Source organism: Camellia sinensis, chromosome 10 (genome assembly GCF_055761805.1).
Source record: "Camellia sinensis isolate YWXY chromosome 10, ASM5576180v1, whole genome shotgun sequence".
Classification (NCBI taxonomy): domain Eukaryota; kingdom Viridiplantae; phylum Streptophyta; class Magnoliopsida; order Ericales; family Theaceae; genus Camellia; species Camellia sinensis.
In genome coordinates, this window is record NC_138970.1 from 52856189 (window position 1) to 52866117 (window position 9929).

At 35.8% G+C, this 9929-nt stretch overlaps 1 protein-coding gene across 4 annotated transcripts; it reads right to left on the reverse strand.

Annotated features, from left to right (window-relative positions):
• Nucleotides 1-922: 922 nt before the first annotated feature.
• LOC114297397 (uracil phosphoribosyltransferase) lies at nt 923-9476 on the reverse strand. 4 transcript variants are annotated; one of them, XM_028241811.2, is made up of 13 exons: nt 9259-9473; nt 8958-9053; nt 8715-8793; nt 7163-7221; nt 5483-5560; nt 5122-5203; nt 4689-4737; nt 3063-3124; nt 2514-2581; nt 1933-1988; nt 1808-1855; nt 1435-1512; nt 923-1291 (listed from the first exon to the last, which is right to left on the reverse strand). In XM_028241811.2, the coding sequence occupies exons 1-12, from the start codon at nt 9385-9387 to the stop codon at nt 1461-1463; spliced, it is 858 nt and encodes a 285-aa protein (XP_028097612.1). In that variant the 5' UTR covers nt 9388-9473; the 3' UTR covers nt 923-1291; nt 1435-1460. The 4 variants fall into 4 exon arrangements, with proteins under 4 accessions (XP_028097612.1, XP_028097611.1, XP_028097615.1 ...); XM_028241810.2 differs by having other exon boundaries at nt 923-1512; nt 9259-9476; XM_028241814.2 differs by lacking the exon at nt 1808-1855.
• Nucleotides 9477-9929: the final 453 nt, after the last annotated feature.

The window sequence follows — 9929 nt, forward strand, 5'->3', positions numbered from 1 at the left end:
CTTAAAACAAACGGACCTTTTAATTCACATTGCCAGAGTGTTGAGTTGGCCATGTGAATATAAGCAGTTACACACTCTTTGCAAATTACTTTTACTAAGAATTTGTGTCATTTTGTATTAACCTTGGCTATGATGCTTTAGTCCGATGTAACGTGGCAACTGGTTGCCCTTACCCATTGAAATCATGCCAAGTGGTTGATCTCCACAAGAACCATTCTGATAATGTCTTTATCATCAAACAATGGCATTGACAGATGAAAGGATATACTCATCTGCATTTAGAGACTACCTATTGTTTCAAGATTGCCATTTCTTGAAATCAGATTCCTCAAATACTAGCATGATAACTTGGACAGATTCGGTCGGGTTAAGAAGTTATTCAAGCCCAATCCAAGTTGTATTAAGATTTGCCTATGTCAGCCTAAAGCAACCCGAAATTGTCTGTCCAAACCCGACCCGAATTAAATTCAAATTGCCCAAGTTGCCCAAATTGTATTTTTTTTTTAGCAGCTACATTATTAAATTATTAAAATTTAACTTTATTTACATTTTTTTATATGTAAAAAATCATTAATACTATCAAAACAAACAACTTATATAATGTAAAAGAGATGTCGTTATAGTAATCTTTACGATTTATGAATGAAAATAAAAAAGGTAAAATTTTATGTTATTTGTATATATAATATTTATTCAATATAATTTAATAATCTAAATTATTATCATGTAATAACTAATAATTTATATATATATATATATATATATATATATTTAATATTTTGATATATCTATATATGTATAATTTGGATTTCGAATTGCTCAGATTGTTTGATGTCTTTACCCAAACCCGTCTAAATTTAATTCAGACTTCTAAATTTTTACCCAAACCCATACCGAATTTAAAAATATCTTGTTCAAATCCTAAAAAAATTCAGACGGAATTTGAATTGCTCGGATTGAACCCGTTCAAGTGGCACAATGCTAGCACTATCCTCTATCACCCACAATCGAGAGAACAAAAATATCCCTAACATCTAGCAAGTCCTGAGTTGCCCAAGGAACATGGGCCGACCACCGTTAATTCATAATGGAGAACACGTATGACAAAGAACTGTTCTCAGCATCACTATGCAGGCAACACCATGGATTAACTCAGCATCCTGTTTTATTTGTCTTCTCCTTTCACAAATAACTCCACATATCCAAAATCCAAACACATCCTTAGTTGGAGGCAATGACAAAAATTGCATTTTCAGAGCAACATATCTATCCCATATCCAGAATTTTGCCCCTGGATGCATTACCACTATTAGTTGTTCATGAACAATCAATCCAAAAAACAAATCTGCTATTGAAAAGAAAGGAAACGAAAAAATGCAGGTACTCTCTATCATGATGCTCAAAATTTCACAGATCAATGACGGAAAACATAACCTCGCTAGGCATACAATACGGTGGCTTCATGTACCAAAGCTACGGTCTCCTGCATCTCCAAGTCCCGGGATTATAAACCTGAAAATTGCGCAAACAATGCAAGGGTTATACACTGGGTGTTTTGGCAACTTGTTAAAAAACCAGCTTTTTTACACAAAAAAGTCACCAAAAAGCCAAAAAACTAGCTTTTTACCAACTTTCCAATTTGGAAAGAAGCTAGAAGCTAGCTTTTTTACACAAAAAAGGCACAAAAATCAGTTTTTTTAACACAAAAAAGCCAAAAAGTCAGTTTTTAACTAACTTTCTAAAACACCACGAACCCCATGCGGGTTGGCATATTTTTTTTTTCATTATAACAGTGGGAAGTATTTACCCTTTGTCATTAACAATGGGATCAATGATTCCAGCATATACATGAAGCCTGGAAAATCACAAACAAAGCTGAGAGAGATTTACTTGAATATTTTCTATACAGAATTTGCTCAAAAATGTATTTACCCAGGGAACTTCTCACTGAGGTTTTGAAGGGCTGGAGGAGATGCAACAGCAGATACCTGTGATATGGTAGTTTGTATTGTCAGTGCACTGTCTAAGTGTCTATAAATGTCAACAAAAAGCAAAAGATGGTAATCCTCTGTGTCACAAGTGCATGTGCCATGGACTGAACAATAGACGACGTTTTTTCAGATTCAAAATCAATCAGAAATGCAGTCAGCAGTCAATCCACAACTCAATCCCAGAAACTCCACTATTGTCTGTAAAGGCTAACCTAGAAGACCGGTAAGCAAACTTGTTTGGATATCTGATTTTAAGTTTCTAACTAAAATGGCAAGATTTCCCACACAAGTGTCTTGACTTGAGACTTATCTATGAGAAACAAAAAGCAAACAGTTCAAGAAAACTATTGATGGCCTGTATTGGGAAAAGCGTGGAGACTTGCATTAAGAGAACTCACTATAAAAATTGCAACTTTGAGAATCACATAAAATCAGATATTTAAAGAAGCATACACAACATAACAACAACAGCAACAAAACAGAGAGAGAGAGAGAGAGAGAGAGCGCTAGTTATTTGCTTACCACTTTAATGTTATTGTTGTCAACCCCCCGCTCCTTTATCAAGTCAAGAGCTGCAACTATTGTACCACCTAAAGATTATTTGAACAAAAATAACAAAATAAATAAATATAAAGTAGAGACCAAGTCAATGTTACTTTTATCATTTCCACAAACTTTAAAACAAAAAAAAAAATTAAAAAGAAATTATTGAACTACTGATGCTAGAGTTATTATTTCAGTCTCTGTACATCAAGCAAGCAGAGCAAGATATGGCAAAGGAGTCAGGCCTCACACGGTTGACTTTGTGACATATCAAATGTTGACACATAACCTGTCACGCCATTGTGGGTAAAATTGTGGGTCTTAATCTTTTTCCAAGAAAACAAATATCCGACCGAGAAATAAGTACTTATATCTCCAACTCTTTATAAGGACAATAGAAAAATTATAGGAGCTAGAGTTCCCACAGAACTTCAAGGGTTTCTTCTGTCAAAAACAGGAAAATAAAGAAACTAGTAGGGAATAATAAAATGAGCACAAGAAGAGGAGCTCAAGCAATGGCAAGAATACCTGTTGCCAGCATGGGATCTACAACAAATACTCGAGATACTTCAGAAAATTTGTCAGGTAACCTACACAATAGGATGCAAAATATATCAAAAGCAAGGTCACATAACATGACTTGGCCCAGGCAGGCCAAACAGAAAATGTCAGCCAATTACAACAAACTAGGCAATTATAGTCCAATAATAGCACTTACTTAGAAATCCAAAAACCACCACACCCATAACGGGAAGAAATAAACAACTCAATACAACAAAGAGCTAGGGTGAAAGACAAAAACTGGTAAACCAATTGGACCGACCGAACCGGCCTGTTTTGGTCAGCTTTTTTTATTATTTTGGTCTGTTCAGTTATGTTGGAACAAAAAGCCAAAGTTCGGTTCGGTTTTCGATAATCATAATTTAAAAGCCATAAGACATTGAACGGCACCGATATATGTTCTCTCTTTCTTATTGCTCTTATTTATTGTCCATCTATTTTTTATTGTTCTTTCAGTCCATCTATCTATCCCAACTCCCAATCATGAAACACACTTTCACTTCACACTACCCAATATTTTACACTGCTCAAAAAAAAAAAAAAAAAAACCATTTTCTCTCTCTATCTAATTATACGCTGCTCAAGAATGAATAAGGCTCGTGGATGTTTCTGAGGGTGATTGCCCCTCTCTACAAAACAAATTCTCTCTCTCTCTCTCTCTCTCTCTCTCTATCTATCTTTTTGTGTGTTTGCCAATGGAAGGTAGATATTCTTCATCTTCTTCCTGCGACTTCAAGCAGAGATTTTGTTAGATTTGTGGGTCTTCCATCTTCCATCTTCTTCCATCTTCATCTTCTTCATGTGAAGGTTGGATCTCTCTCTTTCTCTCTCAAAACCCTCTCTGGGTCTTCCATCTTCGGGTAGAGATCTTGTTGAACATCTATGAACCAATGTGTCCCGACCGAACCGCACCGCCCCCATGTAAAACCGCTTGGTGTGGTTCTTACCAGTAGTTCAGTCTATTCGGTGCAGCTCAATGGAAAACCAAAGGGTGCGATTCGGCACAAAAATGCCTCAACACCGGACCACACCACACCGATTTCACCCCTACAAAGAACCCCCATAATGGGGGGGAGAAATAATCAATGCCTTCGGCAAGGATTGACCCCCCTGACCTCCCAGATAGGGTTGCACATGTATGTACATGAGTGGCCAACTGACCTAGACCAGTTGGTTGAGCCAGTTCCTTGACAGGGCTGGTTTTTAATCTCATTGACTGCGATACCAACCAAGACAACCCTGTTAAAACTGTCTCGGAAATGTACTGCTTGTGTACATAAAAACAAAGGAACTTAAAAACAGCAACCATGTGACCAGTGGTTGAATTAATGATCCATTGACCTTGTCCCCTGGCTAGGTTGATGATGCTTGGAGCGATTTTAAAACTAGAGAAATAAGATTAGCATCAACACTAACCCCAAATAAAAAAAAAATGTGGTGAAAGGAAGAAAAAGTCATCTCATAACAGAACATTGAAAACATACCGTAACAGAAGCAAAAGAGAAAGGAGAAAACAATTTGCAACAGCAAGGAACCACATAATATGAAGAGTAAAGGGAAAACCTAGAAATTTCTACAATGGGGAATTCTTACTTGTTCAAATACACAGTAGGCAGAAGTGTCTGGTCATCTCTGCTAATCCCTTAAATTTGCAAAACATAAATAAGAATTTTAACAACAGACATGGTCAATTACCTTAAATTCAATGAAACTTCAAAATGAAGAATTAAACATATAATGGTATAATAAATTTGACTGGCTAAATGCGGTTCAAATAAGCAAAACCGTAAAAGCAAATTTATTGAATAAAAGCAATGGGTATATGAACATGATATGTAGAGAATGCAACACTCACTGGAAAGTTCCTAGCCCCATCAGAAACTCAGCAATAAATAATAAAGATCTTTTAATAAAATTCTTATATGATGAATGAATCATATTCAGAACTAGAATGATACAGATAGATAGTCAGCCCATCAAAATAATATTACCCCTTCCACTTGACAGTGTAAAAACTGTTCCTTACCCAGATGGTATGTTCTTGTTGCTGGTAAAATTGATGATGCATGTTCTGCCAGAGCAAGACCAGCTCTCAAGATAGGAACAATCTGCAAAGCTAAATAAATAGTGCATCAGATGATGGCTACCGAAAAGCTATACTCTTCCAAGATTAAATAATTTCTAAAGGAGGTCACATTCATAAATTTGCAACATGGTTATCATCAAATCTTAAAAAAGGGAACCCCAACTAGCTTGCAACAAATGTATTGTGGGGAAGTTCATATACTAAATACACAACAAGTAGATAAGAAATAAATTCAAATTATCCATTACATAAAAAGGAGAGACAAGAATACAATGTAAAAAAACGAGATTGATATACTAACCGCAACTGGTTCCCTTGGATCAATAAATTCTACAGAGGCAACACCCATTGGTGACTGAATCTCCCCTGTTATAGTAGGCTGCCAGCAATAAAACCATAGCAACATAAGTAAAAAATATTCATAAGCACATAAAAATGACATATTAGGGGCAAAAAAAGTCACTTAAACTAACATAATTACTTTAATTTCAATATGAGCAATTATGGGGCTTGGGTGGGAATGGGTTGATTGTTTGAATTTTTGATTCACTGTGTTTGAGTGTGTGTATGCAATTACACGATATATATATGTATAGATAGCCTAGGTGAGGTGGTGGCGGCATGGTAGTGGACATGAGGAGGTGCATCTTGGATGTCTCTGTTGGCGCTGGTGGCTGTGAGGTAAGGCTTGAGTCTCTTGGTTGTATGGGTGCTCTAAATCTGCTTGTTAGATGTTTATGTGGGTGCTTTGATTATGCTGTGAGGTAGTGTTGGGTTACACATAGTACTTTGATTTTTGATTTTTGATGACATCAGCAGAACTTTAGCTCACTTATTGAATGACTGATGGAGAGGGGAATCATAATGTGACTCAAACTCAGAAAAGGGAATGTAATTTCCAGAACTTCAAAGGTACTTATGTAATGAAAACAAACCTCAAGAGATGTCTGTGTAATTTACCTTATTTACAATTTATAAAGTAGATTAAAGAATGCCTCCAGAGATTGGAATTCTCAGTTTTAAAAAGCCCACCAAAACCACAGACGCAATACTATTCCTATACAAATGCCGAATTACTTTCTTTACATCTTCCTCTCTTCTCAATTCTTCCCCTTCAATGACAATCCACCTAACGAGATAGAATCCATTACATGATGGTACTGCAACAGAAAAACTAATTGGTCTCAAATTTATACTTAAACCACAAGACCCTAAACTTAGGTCTCTATCTAATGTCCTTCAATATGGCAATCTTTCGAAGCTCCACCTTATTTTCCTTCCTCTTGGCCTTCTTTTCTGCACAAAGGCCTCCATGCCCTTTTGCAATCCAACTCTTTTATTTCTCAGCACACTCTATGAGCCACAAAAGGCCTCCTTGTTCCAACTTTTCAAGTCCTCCTTTAGCGTTCTCAAAGTTCTATCTAACAAAGAAACCAAAAAAGCATCCAACACAACTCTTCTTTAACCACCTCCTATAACAAACAGACTCCAAATGTGTCAGACTCCGAAAATTACTCATAGCCTACCTCCTCAAAACCTTCTCGCAATCCCCTTAGAAAACAAGTCCTCTCAAGATTGTGGAAGAAAGAAGAAATGTAGAGAGAGAGAGAGAGAGAGAGAGAGGGCATTGTTAAGTACCTTGGCCGCATGAATTCTTGTGGTCATAATATTAATTGTTCATGTATTTCTTGCAACACTATTTGATAGTAAATAATAGAAGCAGACTCGGCAGAGATACAGACAATCAAATGTTAACAACCACAGTCCAACAATTCTATTATGGGCCTTGTTACAACTGATAAACAGGTTGCAATTGACTTCACAGAAAGAGTTGTTCATATAATGTTATTATCCCCTATAAATCAATGATTGTCCAATTTTCTAAGTTCTGTATTAGACCCACATAATATACTATTTTTTAAAGTATCTATAGCATGAATATTGTATGAAAATAAACAACAGGCATCGAATATTAGCTCACCAGCCAATCCCTTGATGCTTCATACATAAGCAGCCTCCCTAACTCAGCCATGGCATTTTCTGTAATGATTATAATCATACATTACATTAATGTATTAATAGAGAAAAAAAAAATTAAAATTTTAAAAGTAATGGGAAAACAAATACAACATTTTTGAGCAACAAAAACCATAACGAACACGTGAACATGAAATATTTTGGAAACTGAATTTAAGGAAGGGCATAAGGTTGTACTTCCCCAAATGGTTTGTCTAAATCCTCTACTCAACTCAACTAGCTTTCGTCCCAATTACTTGAGACATGGATCTATTTACTCCAATTTGGTTCTTTTTTGGTCATATCATTACTTAAATTTAAGATATTCATGTCCTTTCTTATCACATCAACTCAAGTTCTTCTTAGCATTCCTCCATTTCTTACATGCACATACTAGTCACGCGGGTCAAATCACTTCTCCTTACATGCACGTTATCTAGTCTATGATGCTCGTGACCAGAGTAGGATCAAATCAATCATCCTTACAGTTGTGTTAATTAGTCTATGATGCATGTGACCAAACCATCTCAAACAATTGTTCATCATCTTATCTTCAATTGGTGCCACTTTTCATCGAACTTCCAATTCGATGATATTTTCTGTTGCAAGACTATTGATGCGACTACATGTGGTCATTATTGTAACAAAGTATTAAAACCTTTTTAAAGGTACAATTGATAAGTAGGGATCAAAAAAAATATTACCAACAAGCACTTCATTTCCCCTCTGTTTCTGCCCAATTTGGGGGGCAAGATAAATGCTCAAAATGTGGGCCCTGTCTCCCCTCACAAACCCCTCCATGCTCTTCCCTTCTCCTACTTAAAAATGGGAAATCATTGGGTACTCTCATAGCACCACGTGGCATTGTCTATGTGGTGGTCCAAACCAATAGCGTAGTGGGAAGTCGTATTGGTGGGACATGGTGAATCATACTCGTTAGGTAGTTGGGAGACAAGTGATGGTCCACTTAGTGGGGGTTGTAATTTCTCATTTTCCAAGCACACCACAGACAATGCCACAAGGTACTCCCAGACTATTTAATGATTTTCCCTTAAAAACAATCTAAACAAGGTCAAAAATAATTTCCTTTCAAATCCTTCATTTCCCCCCACTCAATCAAAACGCTAATGTTTTATGTAGAACTAAGAATTTGAATTTAAAGAATTAGTATCTGTTACAACAACATACTCTACATAAATTATGGTTCTTTTGATTGTACCTTATCTAAACTATCAAACTGGAATTTAAAATTGGTGTGATTTTAAATTAGAACTAAGAATTCAAATGTAAAGAATCACGATTCCCATTACGTGGACAACGCTCACAGCAACGATATGCAAACTAAATTTGCAGCCACATCAAGATTTGAAAATGTTAAAGGACCCTGACTTCGTTATTGATTCGTTACTAAAATTTGCAGCTAATTTTATCTAATCAACCAAACAGTAGTACAAAATAAAATAGCAGAGAGAGAGAGAGAGTGAGAGAGAGATGCAGTAACTTGAAGGGTCACTCACTAAATATGGGGCAAGGAGTCTGCTCATTTCGAAGAACAGCAACCCAGTGCTTGATCAATGGATGTGGAGGAACAAACACCTGAAAACCAACACAATTATATATCAGAACCTAATCAAATTAAATGCTCCCTTTGGTTACTGAGAAAATGCATGAATTCCAATGCCAAACAGAAATCAGAAATTTCCCTCATTCCCTTCAATTTTCCAGCACTTTCTCAACAACCAAAAGGATGGTACACTCACCAGCATTCTATTTTCTGATATCGATTTCTCCGACATCGTCGTTTGGGATTTGACGGCCATACAGCTAGGGCGCCGAGAATTTGAGCAGTAAGAAATCTATGACAACAAAAAAAATAAAAATAAAAATGAATATCTAGTGAGAGAAAGTTAGGGTTTTGGAAAAAAACAACGGAAGTGAGAGAGAGAGAGAGAGAAAGTTAGGGTTTTGGAAAAAAACAACTGAAGTGAGAGAGAGAGAGAGAGAGAGAGAGAGAGAGAGAGAGAGAGTGAGTGAGTGAGTGAGTGAGTGAAATTGAAATACCTTGTTGGGATTGAAAGATGAAGAGGGAAGGAGGAGATTGAGAGAGTGAAGGCTTCGTGGGAAGTGTAGAGAAGAGAAAAACGGCACACCGGAGAGGCATCGGAGGGGGGTGTTAATGCGGCACTCCATTTTTGAATCTGATGAATGAATAAAAACGAGTGTGAGATGTAGATAGATATAGATGCGGATGTAGATGCAGAGGTAGAAGGAGAGGTAAAAACTCAAATTTTTTTATTAACTTTTTTTTTAAAAAAATGTGTAAAAAATTTAAAGAGATGATTTGATTTAAAAAAATTAAAAAGTTAAAAAGTTGCTTCTAATTCAGATGTCAATTTTTTTTTTTCCTTTTTTTAACACCCTAATTTGAAAAAATCCTTACATATTTATAAAAAATAATAATAATTTTATTTAAGATAAATTACACTGAAGTGCAGTCTGGTGCAACTTATTCTAGAGTAAAAATTGATAATTTAAAAGTAGAAATCAAAAGTATCTCAATGGTCCCGTTTGGTAGAACTGGTAACCTGTTTGGGACAGCTGTGGGATTATGGATTTAAGCAGCAGAGTAGTGTTTGATAAATAAGCTGTAAAATAAATTTTTGCTGTATAATTGTCATTTTTACCCTTATAAGATATAAAATTTGTAATTTCATTTATAATACATTTTTTTC